Raw genomic sequence first — 21,882 nt, 5'->3', positions numbered from 1 at the left:
AAATAAGAGAAGTGAGAAAGGCCCTTCATCTCGCCATCACTAGAGAGCCATCACTCTTCTTCTGTGTTTCTCTCCCTGTATCGCTCACTTGTCTCTTTCGCCCCCTGTCGGCAGCGGTTAAAATAGAATCGTCCTGTCAAAATTTAAATCTCCTATTAATTTATTGATTATAGGTCCGGGTCCGTATAGGTCAGGATCTGGGTCCGGATCCGGACTGCGGTCCGCCTGTTGCCGACCCCTGCTCTACATAGGGTGTTTTAACATGCTTAGTGGTGGAAAGTAACAAAGTGCATTTAGTCAAGTGCTGAAGTTAGGTGAAAAGGGAAATAAAATGGTTTTACCACACTACATTTAATAATTCATGAATGATATATTTAGTGATTTTTCAGATTACGATTTTGCATTACAAAACATGTGATACATATTTTAAGAAAATGCACCTCTAAATATCAAACAAGTGGAATGTTTAAGGTACAAACAGGTTATATTATACAATTTACTACAAAAGGTTCTTAACATCAATAACTTGTGTATCATAACTGGGTTTGTCTGCAACACTTACTACTTGAATTTAGCAATCTAATAATGTCATACATTTAAAGTAATTCTGTAGAAAAATTGCCTCCATATTTGATTTAATATTATATCACATATGGAGGCAATTTTTCAACAGAATTACTACTTGCTATACTTTTAGTACATTTTCTTTTGATATAACTTCTATACTTTTACTCGTAATGGAGTATTCTGATATTAATGTATTTCTACTTTTAGTTAAATTAAGAATCTGTATTTCTGTACTTCTCGCCCCACTGATCATAATCCAATCATTTGATATATCATATCCAGTGTTGGGCAAGTTACTTTTAAAAAGTAACTAGTAATAGTTATAGTTACTGCTCTCAAAAGTAACTAGTTACTTTATTAGTTACTAAATTATAAGAGTAACTAGTAACACGTTACTTTACTTTAAAAATAATAACAATACAAATACAAGTTTTTGTGTTGTTCTGTGGCACAGTAAGAGAAAAGACAACTCCCCATCATTGTAGCAATTATCATTATGAAATGTAGTGGAACAATAAAACACAAAAGATACATTTAGAAATGTTGACAGGCATCTTTATTGTAGCCTCAACAATCAAGTGGACAATGTTTTCTGTCCTGCACACAGTTTACATTTGACCGTAATATTTTTTGCTTCCTTTAACCCCACAAATTTAAAATAGTGGTTATATTTCCAAGTTGCAAATGCGTTGCTGCTCTCGCTGATACTTGCATCTGCCATTGTGTGTGTGTGTGTGTGTGTGTGTGTGTGTGTGTGTGTGTGTGTGTGTGTGTGTGTGTGTGTGTGTGTGTGTGTGTGTGTGTGTGTGTGTGTGTTAGCATTAGCAAGTGTTCGTGTGTGTATTTTCCCCATAAGGCAAGACCCGCCCAACTCTGTCTCTGATTGGCTTACCCTGAAATGTTACCCCGCGTTAACCAATCATCACTCCTCTCTGGTTACTTTCACTTTTCCATGGTGCTGTGAGAGGAGATAGCCTGTAAATTACATCCGCTGGGAGATTTGGTTCAGTTCCATCACATAATGTAACGCAGTAACGCACCCATTTAAATCACAGTAACTATAACGTCGTCACTCAATGGGAATATGTAACTAGTAACGCTATTGGTTACAGTAAAAGTAGTTACGTTACAGTAACGCGTTACTTTGTATCGCGTTAGTCCCAACACTGATCATATCATATATATATTAAAATCACAAAAAAAAAAAAAAGTGGGCGGTGGTGGCGAAGTCGATAGGGACTTGGCATGGCAACTGGAAGGTCACCAGTTCAAGTCCCGGCAAGACCAAGTGCTACCGAGGTGTCCCTGAGCAAAGCGCCGTTCCCACCATAGACATATAAAGAGTAGACGCCGCATCGACCGCTACTGCCTATTGGCGCTGACGGACGTGGGGCCGCCATCTTGAACCGGTCACCCGCTCCACTCAGTGTAATCTGTCTGGCAGGCGCAATGAAGTGTCAGCGCATTTAATCAATCATAACTCGCTGAATACAAAACTTATTTTCACAGGTTTTTTTTTACCGGACACATGATTTGGCGTATTTTAATATTCATAGTAGGCTTAACAGCAATATAATATTCTGGTATTTGATAGCCTATATATTATGTATGATAGGTATTTTGCAAAAGATACACAATATATAATATAGGCTAATATATACACACACACACACACATACATATAAAAAAACACTAATGGTCTATATGATAGAGAGGCAGAAGCAGATTGTGTAGGCCTACTACTCAGCTATTTTAATAAGTTGAAAAATGAAAAACAATAATACATTATACATAGACAGAAGTTATATATTAGTAATAAAGGAATATCTATATCTATGTCAGAAAAAATGAACATCTACATCTTTATCTATATAAAAAATGTAAATGTTCAAGTTAAACACAAGAACATGACACCACCCCGCCCCAAACCATATTTACACAAAGTTGCTCATGAAAGTTTAAATGAGCTAAAAACCCTGAAAGAGGACTGTTTTGCAGAGCTTCTTTCTCGTGCTCCCTTTCTGCAGGTCAAGAGAGGTGAGTTTGGCAATGTGGTGTAGTCTTATTTTCAGAAACACAGACACAACCAATGACAACAAGTTGGAATAATGGTTGTCAATGCCAAACTGCGTCTCCTCAATGTGTTCCCCAAGCTGAAAAACATCCTCCGTTCCAATCTCCTCCCGGACGATGTAGGTGACTGTCGACACCTTTGGAGCTTGCCTTGTTGAAGCTTGGCAAATCACCCTCTCTGCAGCTCTCAGCACCTTCACTGTGCCTTGTGATGGAATCACTAGGCCACCGTTGTTTTTCAGGGCTAGAAGGTGGTAGCTCTCATCAAATGATGAAGGTACAGCATCTCTGACCAAGCTTGCACGGCACACATCACACATCACAGGACAGCTTTCGCAGAATCTGCCGGACTACAAATCCTGCGATGTAGACCAGCGCATTTTCCACCAGACCACCAAACTGAGTGGGAAGATAGCTGTGGTCACTCACAACAGCCGAAATGTTGGCGAATGGAGATTGGTGCTCTTCAGCAGTTTCAGCAGAGGACATCTCTACGGCAGACAGGGACACAGTGTGATCTTGGGCTGCCACATTGCCTGTCTCACTAGGTGAAACACCACACCGAACCATCAGAAGGCAGAAGATGGCCTGGAACTGGCGTGCAGATGGATTGTTATTCCAGCCACCTTGTATGGAAAACAGGCACACAATACATACATTACTCATAAGTCATTTTCAGAATGTATTGCAATTAAAAGAACATCAACCCTACCTGACGCTCTGATGGAATTAAATAGGAGCTCCAAGTGATCCTGGCTGAACCTATAGGTGAGGACATACAGCTGAACTTGGAGCAGTTCAGGAATCATCAGCATCAACGTGTCAATGTTAATGACAAATCCGATGACTGACAAGTACCTGCAAAAGAAAAACATTTTATTACTCTGATCATGGCAAAACATATACAGTATACTTGTAGGACACTTAGCTAACTAGGAACAATGGAATTGCAGAACTGGGATAACTTGAGAACAAGAACACATGCAAGAACACATACAATACATACCATTTTGACACCTACATGTGCTTGATGTTGTGTAATACGTACCATTAGAAGCATCTGGGACCTCAAAAACACTGAATACAAGATAATTCAAATAGAAACAAAACTGCAGATTGAAAAACATTGAAACAGGAGAACATCATTTCAACATACATACCCGGCTCCTTCTGACACCTGCAAAGCTTGATGTTGTGTAATACATACTATTTAGAAGCATCTGGGACCTCAAAAACAATGAATACAAGATAATTCCAACAAACAAAACTGAACACAGAAAAACATTGAAATAAAAGAGCATCATGTTAGCAGACAAAAGTAAAGGAAAAAACATTGTAACAGTAGCATCAAATGAACCTGATGTAGAGAACAGAGCATCTTATGAACTCGCATCTAAATCACTATCATACAGTGTTTCATTCAGTATCAGATAGTTGTAATCGATACTCATCTATTCAAGATATAAAGAGAACAGAGTACTTATTTCTAAACTGTATGTTCAACGTACAACATGCACACTTAGTATTTGCTTGACTTCCTTCTCTCCATAGGCCTGCTTTGTGCTACAGCAAATTTCACACAGAGCTTTAGCACTCTAAAATGTGTGAAGGTATGTGTAAGGTTATATACAAACTTTTGTATTTATGAATATGCAATATCACGGTTCATGAAAATATTTGCATGTTGAATTTAGAGAATTATCAACAAATTGTTCCTGATGGTCAAATCACATTTTGATCAATTATTAAAAAAAAAAAAACACGTACTTGGTTCTATAATCACTAACTGTTTACCTCAATGAATTCTGCCGTTGCCTCACAGTCTTTAAACTGAGAGTACCTAAGATCCCTTATTGTGCGGAGAGCAACTGACACGGAGCGACTCAGTGTTTGTGCAGCCAGGGACACCCTCATCTTGTGGTTCTCAAAGTAGACATGTTTGTCTGTGATTTTATTGGCAGCATGCAGTCCGTCTTTTTTTTGCACATCATTGAGATGATTAATGAACCTCCACTTGATCTGTCCGGTGGTCGTTGCAATTGGACTGTATGCCTGCAGAGAAAGATTCAGTCACTCCTCAAACAAGTACAAACAGCAAAATGTTGATCATCACGTCCAGCCATAACTGTGCAAATGAACAGACAACAATATTTAGATACAACTTTTAGCAGCAGAGACATAACTTGTACAAAAAGGTCTACAACAATCATCATTTACCTGCAACATATTACGTGCCAACTTCAGCATTTGGCATGCATCCATCATTACGAATACTTTGTCACCAGTCGAGGGATGCGGGAAACTGGTTTTAAGTGGCTCCTGTGGGTTTCCCTTCAGCTCACACCCAAGTTGGTTCCACATGCTGACGTTGGAGGCATGCCCATCCATCGTGACAGATACCACCCGAATGCCCCGTGCATGCAGCTCCTCCAAAGCATGACTGAGAAGGACCCTTTGTGTTTCAGGTGACAGAGACTTCGTCAGGTAATATGCAATGGGAGCCTTCCAATGTCCTTGTAGTCCAACCACCATGAACATAAGAGCCTCAGTAGCAACATCGGTCTCATTGTTTCCATCACCCATGTCTACAAAACCAGACATTGACTGGTTATGTGGATTATATTGTACATGTTTTCTGATGGCCATGGCATCCAACATGAGTGCAACACATCCATATTTAGCCTGGTCTTCCTGGAATCTTCTCTCCAGCATATCCAGCATCATCTTGTTCAGGCCAGGCTTGCCATCCACCGAACACAGCCACCTGTAAAAAAATTGAGAAGTAGCTATTTAACGTATTTGTAACCGTAATTTCCAAAAACGAAATTGAACAACATTAAGACTACCTTTGTAATGTATGTGGATGAGGGAGGAGAACATTTTTAGTCTCTCTTTTAGGTATTTGTATGCCTTTGGACCATGTAGATGGAGTGTGAGGGCAAACTCTCTGTGGTCCTTTGAGTATTCATGGCCCTGCTTTGCCTTGAAGTCTATTTGAAGATCTGAAATTGTATGAGAAAAAATTAACAAGTCCCCTTCATATAATAACAAAGGAGTTTAATAAAGAGTGTAAGAGAAAGATGTACATGAATTTCAAAGTGCTAATTTCATCTTACCTGAGTAGAAATCAAGCCTCTCTTTGAGTTCTTCATTAATGAGGTTCTTTTCCCTCAAATCCCCCAAAAGACTCCTCACTGTGGTCTTTGCCCTCTTTTCTCTAGCCATGGCATTCTGCCTCTCTCGCTCGAGACTCTCCACTCTTGCTAAAGCTTCATTGAGTCTGGCCTTAAGAGCAGTAGGAGAAGCAGGCAAGACATAGCTATGATCCTAGTAGAAAGAGGGATGAACATGGTCTGAGTGATGTTTCACTTCACACACATCACTTTGACACAACTAGAGTATGGCCCACATTCTTTCTTATAGTCATCACCTGTCAAACCCACTGCCAGCATCATGCGTGTGTGTGTGTGTGTGTGTGTGTGTGTGTGTGTGTGTGTGTGTGTGTGTGTGTGTGTGTGTGTGTGTGTGTGTGTGTGTGTGTGTGTGTGTGTGTGTGTGTGTGTGTGTGTGTGTGTGTGTGTGTGTGTGTGTGCGTGCCAGGAATCCATGTTCAACATGTCTTCAATTGTGTGTGTATGGGTTTATTTGTGAGTGTGTTTAATATGAGTGGCAGCAAACAAGAGAGATTTTACTTTGTCTAGGACCATGATGATATGATGTTGAAAATAGAAATACTCACATCATTAGGCTGAGGTTGTGAGTGTGAGGTTGAAGCTTCTGGGTCGTCCTGAGGGGCCACAGACAGGCTCTCTTCAGCTTTTCTGGAAGTAGACTTAGTCCTGCCCTTTTCCGGCTAAAATGAAGAAGCATAATACTTGAAAAGAATATATATATACACACACACACACACACACACACACACGCACACACAGGGATAGGTATTTTACCCTGCCCTGTTATTGATAATAGAATATTTACATTTAAGAATGCTAATAGCCTTATGATGATATACCTACTCTTTGGAGGTGAACCGGGAAGCTGAAGATGGAGGGAATAACACCATCTCTGAGTCAATCTGTCCTGTCCTGTCAAACTCGTCCTGCTTAAAATGCTCACTGCAAATCACGGATGACTCCCTTGCAGTGAACCCTTCCCTCCTCAAAGCAACTTCCCACTTCTTCCTCATATCTTTGTCTTTGAGAAACCTTCAAAATAAAAATGGGAGATTTGAGAGAGTCAACACAAACATTTTTTAAGAAGGAGGTCAAGTTTATTTTCTTCCTTCTTCTTCCTAGATAGATTAGATTAGATTTTACTTTATTCATCCCACAACGGGGAAATTCACTTGTTACAGCAGCATATGATTTATAAAGTCTCAGTTGGCCATAAACATAATGTTTGCTGGCTACGATTTCGCTGGCGGACATCAATACAGTACAATAATATTCTATTTACAAAATACAACCAATAATAATGTTGAATCTTACTTGTGAAAAGTAATCCCCCGACCCCTGTTCGCAATCGTCTGACGATTTGCACAGCAATACGCCGCACAGTGCTATGGCATCTTGAAACCTCTGCTGTCTATGGTTAGAATGTCTGTACAATATGGGTAGGATGACCGGTCCAAGATGGCGGCCGTATTTCTTGCGCCCCAGCAGCCAATGCGGCGTCTACTCTTTATATGTCTATGGTTCCCACACTGCTCCCCGGGCGCCGTTCAAAATGGCAGCACACTGCTCCTAACACTAGGATGGGTCAAATGCAGAGAAACAATTTCCCCACGGGGATTAATAAAGTATATAAAAAAAGAAATATATATATATATATATATATTATTATGAAAAGGGCCTATAGGCACGACTACTTTTACTTATGGTACTTTATGTATAATCTGATGCTGATAAATTAGTACTTTTACTAAAGCAAGATTTTCAATGTAGGAATTGTATAAGACTACTTTTACAACTTAGTATTGCTACTTCTGTAAGTTATCTGAGAACTTCTTCCACCACTGATGCTGCTGCTTTGTTGAGGGTAGGTTGGTGAGGGATAGCGGAGTCCATGGACCCTACTCACTTCTCTTATTTTTAATTTCCTCGTTCCTCGGTCTCGGTCTCACCGGAAGTTGATTTGTCTGCGCCATCTTGAGTAGCGTCCCAATGGCCTTATTTATGCCCGAGGACCGAGGAGCGAGGAGCGAAAATGGAGGAGCGATAACCGAGGAACCATCAGACCATCCTTCGATGAAATCCTCAGACACTCGCCCAGCCCCTTACTGTGTATCGCTCACTGATTGGACGATGCAGTGCATGCACTGATCTGATGCTTCTTGACATGAGAGCAGTTTCCCAGCGGAATGAAGAAAATACATGAACCTCACGGAAGTCACTCCTCAGTTTATACCGTGTTTTGTTTCAATTAATGTATCATTTAGTTACAAATATGTGATATTTCTGAACAACAAAGTGGTCAAAAATCATTTTCTTCATTTATTGGAAACATTTTCATGATCGCTTTTTTCGTTTATACATTTTAAGAATGGCGTTTATCTTTTTTGAGAATGAGTTCTTATTTTATTTAATGTCTTTGGGTCTACAACAGATGATACAAATGTTTGTGTCAGTAAATGTGTACTAACAGAGGCGGGGGTGTGTGTGGAAATAACGGGGACAGAGCTGGCTGCTGTCAGACGATCAGCTGTGCAGCGTCATCACAAACGGACGTCGCTTCACGTGACGCTCCGGAGGAAACGACGTCCCATTGCTCTTAAAAATTATTTCCCTGGGCTGCAGTCGAATAGTCCATTTAGCTTAGGAACCTTCCTAACCGAGTGAAATGACCCGGAAGTCCCTCAGTGGCAGCCATGATAAGTGCCGTTCGAATTCTTTAGAATGATAGGAAAGGAGGTTTCAAACTTCCTTTATAAACTCCTTTAGCTTAGGAACCACTGGACCTCCCTAACCGAAAGGAGAGGAGAAAATGCTGCCCCACAATGCCTTGCAGCCGCAGCATTTGACGTCACACAACAGTCGGCCGATCACAGACACAAACGATTATGACGGAGAAATTATATCATGAAAGTTACTGTGCTTATTAAGCATTTTAAAACGTATGTGGTAAGTTGCCAAAGTGTTTTTTTTTTAACGTTCATCAGTATTATAATCAAAAAGAGAAATATGAACGTTAGTTTTTACTGAAATGATCAAATAAAGTCAACATTTCACTGAGCTGTGTGGGGTTTGTTCAACTTTTAAAAGATGTTTGAATGGTGATATACACAGTGATAGGTGTTAAAGACTAACGTTTATAATAAATACATTTGTATTGATTTCAAGATCTTTTCATAGTTCATACAATCATACATATTGGGATCATTTGTATTAATGTGGACTGGAGGGAGAGGGTGACGAGCATAAGTTTCACTTTTTTATTTCAATTCCAACTTTGGCCATGAAGAATATGTTTCTCTATTGTTCATAAAGCATAAAGCAACAGCATCAGAGCACGGTGCAGTCTCTAGAGGAGTCCGTCGTTCTTAGTATACATCCATGTTGTAGTCCGCTGTATAGGAAACTGTAGTTTCCATAGTTTCCCCACAGCAGCAGACGCACAAAATGACGTCCGCTGGGCATCATAAACACGTCGGATAGTGAAAGTGCATTCGGATTCTAAATCCTTTTGAATTCACCTATCCACTATCCCTTAACCCCGTGACGTTTCACTCAGAGGTCAAGGAATAGGAGATAGGGTTAGAACTTAGGAGCTGATTTTTAAACTATCTGAACGCAACCATGCTTGTGGTTTCCTTGCATCTCTCCACGCTTCCCTGGTGGGAGGGACTAGTCGCAGGGAAACGACGCAAGTGAGGGACGCAAGGAATCCATTTAACCGAAGTGAGAAGGGCCCCATGTCTTTCAAAGCCAATCAGGCCTATGATATGTCTGAGACAGAGGTGGGAGAAGTACTCAGATCTCATAGTTCAGTAAAAGTAGAAGTACTAGAGTGTAGGAATACTCTGTTAAAAGTAAAAGTCCTGCATTCAAAATGTTACTCGAGTACAATGTGTCAAAATATACTTAAAGTACCAAAAGTAAAAGTAGTCATTGTGCAGATTGGTCCATTTCAGAATAATATATATGATATGTTTTATAATGATTGATCATTAAAGTGTTCTCAAAGCTGGTAAAGGTGCAGCTAGTTTGAATGACTTTGTATACTGCAGGGTAGCCTGTGAATTGACTCCAGGCAGGGCCGGTTCCGACCAATTTGCTGCCCTAGGCAAGAGTTTTGCTTTAAAACATTTTAAAGTAAAATGCTTTAATCTGGTGCACTTTGAGCAGAATTACCAGAGACCTGATCTAGGGGGTACAACTCTAAAACACCCATATTAAAAAGATGGGTTTACATTACATACCAATAACCATAGCCAATAACAAATAAATGTAACGTATTTTAGTTTTGTTGTTCATTTATAATCTTATATATTATTTGACCTGCAGTTAACATTAATTTATGCATGTATTTTTTTTATCTGTCCAGTTTTAAACCTGTTTTATTTATCCTAATAATTTTAAAGGACTGCTTTGGATATAATTGTTTACATAAATTGTGATCAAAACGTTTGAGAGCCACTGAGATAACTACAGTGAACTATCCAAACCAGGCGTGTCAAACTAAATTTCATCGCGGGCCACATCAGCATTAAAGTTGCACTCAAAGAGCCGGTTGTAACATTAACACTACATAAATATATAATATATTTAAAATAACGTATTATATTACACGATTTCCTCTACATCGGATTATTATCGGATAGGCTAATAACTTCATAATGAACTACGTCTGAAAGCAGAAGTCTAGGGCAAATAACCGCCAAAATGCCAAAAACCGGCCCTGACTCCAGATGTAACTAAAGTCTGGTTTAAGGCTTGATTATATTTCACATCATTAATCCAAATCTGTAAAGTAACTAAAGGTATTAAATCAATGAAGTGGAGTAGAGTACACGATTTATCTCTGAATTTTAGTGGAGTAGAAGTACAAAGTAGGAATAAAATGAAAAAACTCAAGTAAAGTACAAATGTACTTGAGTAAGTGTACTTAGTTCCTTCCAAACTTTGGTCTGAGACTTCTCCGTCGTCTAGAGTCAGTAGACGCCATCAACCTGATTTGTGAAGGAAAGGGCATCTTACCAATAATGAGTTGTGTTTATTGAGTCAGTTGAAATGACAGGGTTTGTTCATGCCAACATCCAGAGTGATTTAATGAATCCAGTCCTATCAACTGCTTCAGGATTTTGCGAGGATGTTTAATTTATTCTCAGTCAGGTTTACTGTAAATCATATTCACACGATTGTTCTGATGTTTTAAGGAGCTTATTCTAAAAAAAACGTTTCTTGTTTTTATTAGCGCTGTTAAGTGTTATGTGAAGGGCTGCTCTCAAGTAGTTGGTGCACTCAAAGGCAAGCAAGGTCTTCTTTAAGTCAAGCTAGAGGATATACATCCCTCTGAGCTCCTGTACACTTTCCAGCTGCCCTCAGTAAGTCCTTCAAACCACCATTTTACAAGTTGTGGTGTTTTTGTCTTCTTTATGTGCCTGCCTTCTTTTGGATTGAATTGTGTATATACTGAAGTGGACAATAAATCCATCACTCCCAGGCTACAACCTGCACATTCAATTTAATCAGTGCATTACATTTGTGTGACATCCTGATTAAAGTGAATGCGTTTAGCGTACCGGGATGCTCATGGCACAGACTGACTACTGTAGAACACGGTCTGCAAAGTGTGTCAACAATATCGACGTCGGGTTTGGTAGGATGGAGAAGACATTTGTTGAGTCTTGAGTCTAACTGTTAATGTTTTAATATTCTCAAAGCCTGTAACTCTACTTTAACTTAATACTAAGTGAATAATAATATAATTTGCATACCACAACACCAAAATATGGCAACCAAATCGACCAAACAAAAGCAAAACATTAGGATCGACCTTCCAGAGGAAGCTTTCAACAGGACAACAGGCCATCATTTAGAAGACCACTGTTAAGCCCATGAGCATCGAAGGATGGAAACATGTCATAGTAGAGGCACTTTTCAAATCAAAACCTGAATGAGCATGATAGGGCCCCCTAAATGTGAAAATAAAATAGTCCGTCCATTTTTTAATCCCCGCCTCTCATCTCTCCCCTGCAGTTCGACATGCAGAAGATCACCCTGGAGGAGCTGAAACACATCCTGTTCTACGCCTTCCGCGACCATCTGACCATGAAGGACATTGAGAACATCATCATCAACGAGGAAGAGAGCCTGAAGGAAAACTCTGGCAACTGTCAGACAGAGTTTGAGGGAGGTGAGCGCATGAAAGCAATTCATGCTGTCAGGAAGAGTTTGAGCTGTCTCATCAAAAATGGGAAATGTAATAGTTTCTATTTCAAGGGTTTCATGGGAGAGTATTTTTGTTTTCATACTTGTTATAATTCAGATTAACTGAGTCAGCCTTGTGAGTTATGTACTTTGGGGCCTTTACAGAACTAAATTCAAATAAATTGTTAGAGAACAGAGCTACAATCAAATTGTCAAAGATCAGGTCCTATGTATTTTCCTAACCACTTATCCTTTACCTCCACAATAAACGTCACAGGCAGGGGCGTTTCCTGGACCTGGAAACATTCAGGGCTTAGCCCACAGTGGCAGCGCCAGAGATTTTCTTTTGGGGGTGCTGTGGGGTAGCTTGACGTTTCATAGAGGGTGCTCAAACATGTAGGGTTTCCCATTAAGGTACCGGTCGCTACATTGGAATGTTCTACTAAAACACTCCCCAAACGCAGATACACAGTGTACCCCCCGACTGTTACAATGAAGGCTCGATAATCAGCTCACGGCATATAGGTGTAAGCAGGGTTAAAGTGCTATTTTTATAAGTGGGGGGCGGACCTCACCTCCTCTAGGGGGGTCCGGGGGCATGCTCCCCCAGTAAGATGTTTTTTAAATATTGAAGTTAAATGCATCAATCTGGTGCGCTTTGAGAGCAACATTAAGAGATCTATGGATACCTCTCTCAACACCCATATGAAACAGAACTGTAAACAGATTTTATTTTTCTTTATGGATATTTTACCAATCACTCCCCTTTCAAACTGTATTCTTGTTTTACTGTCATAGTTAGTACTTCATAACTGTTTTTCATGTATTCTATATTATTCAGTTCCATCACATAATGTAACGCAGTAACGCACCCATTTAAATCACAGTAACTATAACGGCGTTACTTAATGGGAATAGGTAACTTGTAACGCTATTAGTTACCGAAAAAATTATTTGCCTTACTGAATTATTATACTATAATGATCATATGAAGGTTTGCCTTGGAAATAATCTTTTACATAATAATTGCATTCACGGAAAACGGGAAATTACAATCCTGCCGTCCTCTCCAGTGTCATGATGAGGTTCAGGTAAAGCACGGTTAATATTCAGGGGTGCACATAACTCTTTTAGTGAGTTACTCAGATGAGTAGGCTACCAGGAGACAGCGTTTGGTACTCACCCCACACGAAGCGTGGTCCTCCTCAGTGTCTCCTTCACTGTCCTCTATTTACACTTCAGTGTTTCCCCTACCATTGTCTTGGCGGGGCGCTGCGCCCTGCAAACGGAGCCCCGCGCTCCGCCTGAAATTCAAGGTGTTTTTTTAATTAAAAATAAAAATAGCACCAAATTGCAACTGAAGTAATAAATCTACGGTCACTTTTCACATTGAACATGTGCTCTTTTATTAAATAAACTAAACGCCTATGTTATTTATCCAATGTAGGTGCATGTTTCAGTGTCCACTGCTTTGCGTATTCACATTCTCCCTCCGCTCTGTTTCTGAAGGGCGGGGCTCCCCCCCCCCACACACACACACGAATGCACACGCTCTAAATCAGATACAAGAGCGGAGGAGAACAACAAAGTGTAAAAAAGTCAAACAAATCTGCATTATTGCCCCAAGTTCTGCTGTCTGCCCGTTTCTGTTCCCTCCCCCCCCGTTTCAAATTCATTTATTATTATTTTTTAACCTCAAGCCGTTATCGTCACGGGAGAAGGACACACACAGCCTGCCCAGGTGGACGCGCGCGAACGCGACAACGAACGTAGCGTGCGCATTCTAAAAATAGCTCACAGATGGTGAGCAGGTACCGCGGTTTTGAACTACAGTATTGAATTTGACAGAAAACAACAATGAAACGCCAGCAGAAGAATAGTTGAATCAGTTGGGTGAAAAAAAAGTCAGGAGATGTGAGTTGGTTTATTTCAGTAAATTAGCTCAGGATAATTGGATGTTCTGCCTACACCTGTTGATGTGAGGCTAATGCAGGACTTGCTAGCTTGATGCTACCGGCATTTAGCGGCAGTGACTCAACAAATTGCCTCTTAAAATGTATCGTCAGTAATGTATGACAAGCAGACTGCTTGTTTAAAGAGCCTGTGACACGAACCCAACAACTGTTGTGCAATGAAATAGTGGGCTACTAGTAATCTCGAACCGTCTGTTTAAAAAAGAAAAAGCGATACCGTTCCGATAAATATCAATAATTTCGAACATCGTGGGAAAATTCCTTCGACTCATTTTGAGGTTTTGGGGGAAGCCGGAAGTGACGTCAATGCGGGAACGCTTCACTGTGCGGCGAGAGAGCCAAACACGGTCAAAGTGTGTTGTCATGCGTAGAAATGGTGAATTACTGAGTTTAGGCACGTTAATAACGTTTTAATGAAGTTGACTACAGTATATTCATATTTGTCAGTGCTTTCATGTCAATTCGGCGAACATAAACATAAATGATCGTGGTGAAGATGATGATTAAATTAGGATTACAAATCGGTAGTGAGAGCTGCTGAATTTCCTCCCGTCGGATGTGATTTTGAAGTTGTAAACTCAAGTGGATGAAACTACATTTATTAGTGCTTTCATGTCAATTCGGCGAACATATGATACATTAAATGATCGTGAGGATAATGATTTAAAAATATTTTGTTTTGAGGACTTCCGATTGGGCATGACGGAGTAGAGACGTGCGTAGTTCTGCTCCCGCAAACTTTTGTGCTGTAACTTTTCTGAAGCCCATAACTTTTCTTTAACTTACATTCAAGTGAACATTAATATTATTCCGCTCACAACGCCACCATAGTATGCCGCCCAAATCGGCGAAAAGCAACAAAAAAGAAAAAACCGCCGGGACCGATAGCCCCGAGCTAGCTAGCAACGATCTCAACATGGCGGACATGGCTAGCCTCCTTGAAGACCACCGTAGAGCTCTCTCTGCCGACTTTAAGTCTGCCATCTCAACTCTTGAAGCCAAACTAGACCGAATCCAAGCAACTGTGTCAGAACTGTGGCAGACAATTGCTTCGCTCGAGTCCAATGCTAACTTGCTGGACGAACGCATGTTAGCCCTGGAGGCTACTTGTGCTACGCTAACGGACAGCAATGCTAAACTGGTGGCCAAGGTCACTGATCTCGAGTCCCGCAGCCGGCGCAACAATATAATAATTGTCGGTTTGCCAGAATCCATTGAGGGCCCTCATCCCTCGACATTCTTCCCGAAGCTGCTGATGGAGGTCCTTGGTGAGGGCGTCCTTGATTCGCCGCCGGAGTGCGACAGGGCCCACCGCTCACTCACCGACAAGCCCAAGCCGGGACAGAGGCCACGGCCGGTCATCATCCGCGTCCACAGGTACCAGCAGAAGGAGAATATTATCCGTGAGGCCCGGGCCAGGAGAGGCAAGCTACAATACCAAGGTACGCCCATCGCCATCTACGAGGACTACGCACCCGAAGTGATGGAACAGCGCTACAAATACCGAGAGGTGATGGCGGAGCTTTACAACCTAGGGCTCAAGCCAGCCCTGCTGTTCCCTGCGAGGCTTTCCATCGTATCGAAGGAGGGAGGTAAGAAGAGATTCTCCTCGGTGGCAGAGGCTAAATGCTACATAGCATCCATTCGTCCTGACGCTGAATCAGTCTCACGCGTCTGATGGGACGTTTAGTAAGAGACTATTATTACTTTTTTTTGTATTCTGCTTTCATGGACACTTTTTGTACATGCACTTTGGCCGCTCTGGTATTTGCACTGATAGTTTGAGCCTAGTGCTGATATTGCAATGAACATGAATGTACCTGCTACTGTTTACACTACATGGGACCCAGGTACTTGGACTGTTCTGAATGCTGTTTGAACTGATTCCTTATATGGGTTTTAACCCTTAAAGTGCAATTCTATTTTGTTTTACTTGATCTCTGGGCCTTATTTTATTTATGTATGTTACTTGAGATCTATGTCAGTGCCTTATTGCCCCCTGCTATGCTTATATTGGTAGGCTGTTTACCTATCTATGGATGTTAGTATAATTGCTATTTTATGCATATATATATATACACTTGAGTTTTTTATTTTTTTATTTGTTCACTTGATACTCTTCCGTGTTACAATGGGCTTCCCGCTTTTAGTATAGGGAACGGGACCCCGGAAGATAAGTTCTGCTGTTGAGCTTTGAGCTATAGCGCTCAGTCAGGGTTTGTATTTGCGATGCTCCGGATATGGTCACATTTGGGTTTATGGGTTGTGTTTTGTTTATGGTTTGTCTATTTTTGCCTTCGCTTGTTTTTTTTGTACTGTTTTTTCCCCTTCCCCGGTCTTCTTCTTCCCCCCCACCACTCCTCTCCCCTCAGTCCTCGGGAAGCACAACGTTTTCAGACCACCTTCATTAGACTCCCCATATGACTAACAGTATGACGACTGCTGGCAGAAGTGTGCGCCTGATCTCCTGGAACACCAGAGGAATGAACAAAGCTATTAAAATTGGTAAGGTCTTGACTCGATTGCAACATCTTAAAGGGGACATTATATTTTGACAAGAAACACACCTTAAAACGTCTGACACCCTTCGCATCAAGCGGGCGTGGATGGGCCATTACTTCCACTCAAGATTTTCTAGTAAAGCCAGAGGTGCTGTCATTATTATTCACAAGAGTGTGATGTTCGTACCAACAAATACTATTCTCGACAATAATGGCCGCTACCTCATAGTTTCAGGTGTCTTGCAGGGCATGCCTGTAATTTTGGTTTCTGTTTACGCACCCAACTGGGATGATGACCAATTCTTTATGAACCTTTTTGCTAAAATCCCGAACGCAGACAATCACCGCATAATCGTGGGTGGAGATTTTAACTTGATTCAAGATGTGCATCTCGACAGGTCATCCCTTAAACTTGGCACTCTCTCAAAATCCGCCAATGTAGTCTCAAATTATGCAGCACAATTAGGAATCTCAGACCCTTGGAGATTTAAAAACCCTCAAAGTAAAGCTTTCTCTTTTTTCTCACACGTCCACCACACATTCTCGTGAATAGATTTTTTTCTGCTTGATGACAGCTTGCTACACCTTGCCAGCGCGTGTCAATACCATCCTATAGCCACCTCAGATCACGCCCCTGTATCAATTGACATCCACTTCCCTCTTAGTGTTACTCCCGCTAAGTTGTGGAGGTTCAGTTCCCACCTGCTGTCAGATGACAAGTTTAAGGACTTTGTTAACTCTCAGATTCGTTTATATATCGAAATTAATGACACTGCTGACGTAAGTTGTGGAACAGTGTGGGAGGCTCTCAAAGCCTATGTTCGTGGGCAGGTTATATCGTATGTTTCCAAACTAAGAAAGGATGAAAGGGTTCGGCTGTCGGCAATTTTGGAAGAACTTCTCCGAATTGATGAAACGTATTCCTTCTCCCCCTCACCAACCTTATATAAAGAACGCATATTATTACATTTGGAACATGACCTTTTAATGACGAGCGTAGTGGAGAGACAACTGAGGCAAACTAAGCAGCGCTTTTTTGAACAGGGGGACAAGGCTGGGAGGCTTCTGGCTCAACAGGCTCGGGCAGTTAACGCTTCCAGATTAATCCCCAAAGTAAAGTCGCCCGAAGGCAATTTAGTCTCTGACCCGATTGAAATAAACAAGTCTTTCTTTGAATTTTATAATAATTTGTACACTTCTGAATGCCCCACAATTGGCACAATAAACCCAAATCCTCTTGACTCCTTAACTTTCCCCCAAATTGACGTAGTTAACGCAGGCGGAATGGGGGACCCCATTTCCACTTTAGAGATACAGGAAGCCATCAAATCTATGCAAAATGGGAAATCCCCTGGTCCGGACGGCTTCACAGTCGAATTCTACAAGGCATATTCGTCTCTTTTGGCCCCAATTCTAGCAAGGATGTATAATGATTCCCTTAAAGAAGGCAGATTACCTCAAACCCTGTCCATGGCATCCATCTCTCTACTATTGAAGAAGGATAAAGATCCTACTCTCTGTGGCAGCTACAGACCAATTTCTCTCCTAAATGTTGATTGTAAAATACTGGCTAAGATTTTGTCCCTCCGCCTCCAACTCGTGATACCTTCTATAGTTCCGCTTGACCAAACAGGCTTTATGATAGGGAGACACTCTTTCTTCAACACCAGGAGGATACTTAATGTTATTTTCTCGCCCCCGTCCAATGTCCCCGAAGTCATAGTTTCACTCGATGCGGAAAAAGCTTTTGATAGGGTGGAGTGGAGCTACTTGTTCTTCATTTTAGAAAAATTTGGCTTTGACTCAAAATGTATTTCTTGGATTAAGCTTTTATATGCCTCACCTTCTGCATCGGTAAACACAAATGGCATTCAATCGTCTGCTTTACCTCTCCAACGTGGGACACGCCAGGGCTGCCCGCTTTCTCCCCTATTGTTTAATTTAGCCATCGAGCCTCTAGCTATATGGCTCAGAGGCCATAATGGGTTTGAGGGCATCACTCGTCATGGTATAGTTCACAAACTTTCCCTTTACGCGGATGACCTTCTCCTATACGTCTCCAATCCTGTGTCCTCTCTCCCTCCTTTATTGTCAATCCTTGTGCAGTTTGGTCGTTTATCGGGCTACAAATTAAATCTCCAAAAGAGCGAACTATTTTTTGTAAACCAACTGGCGAAGACACTCCCCCCAACCGCTTTTCCCTTTAATATTGCATCAGATGGCTTCAGATACTTGGGGATGTCCATCACCAGCTCCTTTAAAGATCTGTTTCCCAAAAATGTTCAACCACTCTTAGCTAAATGCAAATCGGATCTATCTAGGTGCTCTTCCCTTCCCTTATCCCTTGTTGGCCGTGTCAATCTTATTAAAATGGTAATTCTGCCGAAATTCTTATATCTCTTCCAGCATATCCCAATTTACATCAATAAATCTTTTTTCACCAGTCTTGACAGTCAACTAAATGCGTTCATTTGGGATGATAAACCCGCCCGTCTTAAAAAATCAATTCTTCAGCTCCCCAAGTCGGAGGGTGGCTTGGCACTCCCGAACTTCCGTCACTACTACTGGGCCTCTAATATTAACCGACTCCTTTACTGGATTGGCCCCAAGACTCCTAACTCCAGCCCACCATGGGTTCACATGGAGATCTCCTCCTCCTCTAGCTCCTTACACTCTGTGATTTGCTCCCAACTTCCCGTAATGACGCACAAAATCTCAGTCAACCCAATTGTTACCAGTACTATTAAGATTTGGCTTCAATTCAGAAGGCAACATGGCTTACACAGAGCCTCAATCCTAGCTCCAATACTAAATAATCACTCATTCTCCCCATCCTGCTCGGACCCCACCTTCCGTATGTGGGCTGGTAACGGGCTTGTCACAATCAGTAATCTTTACAAGGATGGGGTTTTCTCTGACTTTGCATCCTTGTCAGCCAAATATCACCTGCCAAATAGTCATCTTTTCCGCTTCTTCCAAATTAGACATTTTGCTCAAAAGCAATTTCCCCATTTTCCCAACCGCCCCCCTGAGTCAGGAATTGACCAGTTTCTCACCCTTGATTGTGACCAAAAAAGGCTGGTATCTACTATTTATGGAAAACTTGCCTCCTTTGACCTAGCCTCTACTACATCTGTAAAAGAGTCCTGGGAGGGTGAGTTGGGTGTAGACATATCTGACAGTAAGTGGAGGGACATTCTTCGTTTGGTGCAAACCTCATCTATCTGTGCTAGGCACGGTCTAATGCAGTGTAAGGTGCTCCACAGGGCTCACTTTACCAATGCTAAACTAGCCAAAATATTTCCTCTTAGAAGCGATGCCTGTAACAGATGCAAGCAATCTCCTGCCAATCACACGCATATGTTTTGGTCATGCCCCAGCCTGAATGCATTCTGGTCTAGTATTTTCAAAACCCTTGAACAGGCCCTTAACACACCCATACCCCTTAACCCTCTAACTGCCTTGTTCGGCATCCCCCCAACACAGAACATGCCCACCACGACCCAGCGGGTCATCGCCTTCACAACCCTGCTGGCCAGGCGTTCCATTCTTCTGAAGTGGAAGCACGTTTCCCCGCCCACACATCACAGGTGGATACAGGAACTATTACAGTGTATTAATCTCGAAAAGATACGATTTTCACTTCAAGGATCCCTGACACTCTTTCATAAGACCTGGACTCCCTTACTACTGCTAATCAATGACCTGACAATCAACCCTGATGCTGATGAGTTGTGAATGAACCCGGTGGGGGGGGGGGGGGGAAGAGACCTTCACTTCCCCCTTTCCTTATCTACCTAATATATCGACCATTGCTTTGTTTGTCTTCTCTGTTTCCTCATGTAACTTGCAGTACCATTATTTCCCTGGTATTTATTTTTACTGACTAATAACATGAAGAAGCATCTGTATTTTTATGTAATTTTCAGTTATTGGTCTTCGTATTTCATGTCATTTTTATCCCCTTTTACTTTTTTTATTATTATTTTTTTTATGTTGTTGTTTTGTAACTTTTTGATTGATGTCTTGTTTATAATGTGATCATAGCCCATAGGGGTGAGGGTGAGCAAGGGTGGGGGGGTGGGGTAACTATTTAGTCTTCCTACAGACCATCTTCTCTACGTGTGTACCTAATGTATTGCAACTGCGATGTCTGTCAAAAAGGCAATAAAAAGATTTTGAAATTTAAAAAAAAAAAAATTGTTTGAGCCGGTCTGCATTTCCTGATGAGAAAACAAACCTTAGCTTTTTGTAGTTGCAGTCAGCGGTGTAGTGGGCGTTGGACGCGGGGGTACACCGTACCCCCACTTATTTGAAGCATGATTTCTTTTTTTAATAGTCTAATACATCTAAAATCATTGCCAGTGTTATCAGTTGCAAGTGTGTGTTTGTTGTAATAATGACGAAAACATAATAGGCATATTTCACAGTAACTATAATAAAAACGTAGCTCAAGCAATTATGCAACTTGATTTGAAGCGTGTGTGTGTGAGGGGCAGAACTGTGTGTGTAGGGTGACCAGGTGTCCCGCACTGTGCGGGACTGCACACACAGCATTTTTATTATTTGTCCCGCGTCCCACACATTGAGACAATGTCCCGCATTTGAGTGATAGTCGTGCAGAAAGGCCGGATCGGTTCGCTGACAGCCGGCACCGCCCTTTATTATTATATTGTCTAAACGGCATCATGTAAGTTGCGCTGACAGGCGACACAGAGGTCCCCAAGCCCCCCCCGTTGACAGTTCACGAGCGCGTCCATAGTGTCTCCCGTCCACCCACCACCCCGTTCACCCAGTAAAAACATCCCCACTACACCACTGGTTGTAGTAGTACACCAACATGGATTAAACGTGTGTTTTTTTTTTACCACAATGTTGGGGAAATTAATGGATAAAATGCACGGATTATTATTACTATTATTATTCCCACTCCGATCGGGACACTAGGTCCACCGTTTCCCCGCAGCGAGGCTCCCCCCGTTGACAGTTTACGTGGGCTGGGCTGGGTGCAGTGGCGGACTGGCCATCGGGACGAATCCCGATGGGCCGGTTCCGAAGTGGGCCGGTCGGATAAGTCACTAGCACATCCCCCACTCCCCCCGTTGACAATTTACTAGTGGTACCGAAGTGGGCCGGTCGAGAGTCCCGGGCTGATTTTTAGTCCCAGTCCACCACTGGCTACATGACCGTATGATCGCCCATATTGACGCACCTAATTCCTAAACTTCTAACAGACACAACATAAACCGATCCTTCAGCCTCATATGAGCTCTCAGACACGTTCAAAATTAAACTGTCATCGCTGTCTGAGCTTGCTGCTGTGTGCCCCATCGTGCGTTTACATGCAGATGCTGGGATCCTGAACGGTGCAGCTGGAGCGCTGTGCCCGCAATGACGTCA

General features: G+C 41.8%; 1 protein-coding gene and 1 pseudogene across 5 annotated transcripts in view; one reads left to right on the top strand and one right to left on the bottom strand.

Annotated features, from left to right (window-relative positions):
- The window catches only part of caln1 (calneuron 1), a 274,355-nt gene that overhangs the window by 212,589 nt on the left and 39,884 nt on the right, over positions 1 to 21,882 (top strand). For 3 of the 4 annotated variants that reach the window (XR_013807575.1, XM_079677744.1, XM_079677745.1), the window contains one exon: positions 11,838 to 11,994. Coding sequence is in view for 2 of the 4 variants with exons in the window: in XM_079677744.1 (XP_079533870.1) it covers positions 11,838 to 11,994 (157 nt within the window). In the remaining 2 variants the exon portion in view is untranslated. The other variant, XR_013807576.1, reaches the window with a different exon arrangement.
- Positions 972 to 13,317, bottom strand: LOC307037037 (THAP domain-containing protein 6-like; annotated as a pseudogene). Its single transcript, XR_013810640.1, has 6 exons — positions 13,192 to 13,317; positions 6,657 to 6,845; positions 6,380 to 6,493; positions 5,757 to 5,967; positions 5,487 to 5,642; positions 972 to 5,404 (listed from the first exon to the last, which is right to left on the bottom strand). The product of XR_013810640.1 is annotated as a THAP domain-containing protein 6-like (transcript).

The sequence above is a fragment of the Notothenia rossii genome, assembly GCF_949606895.1.
Source record: "Notothenia rossii genome assembly, chromosome: 4".
NCBI lineage: Eukaryota > Metazoa > Chordata > Actinopteri > Perciformes > Nototheniidae > Notothenia > Notothenia rossii.
The sequence above is the reverse complement of the archived record's forward strand: the minus strand, read 5'-3'. Positions and strand labels throughout refer to the sequence as shown.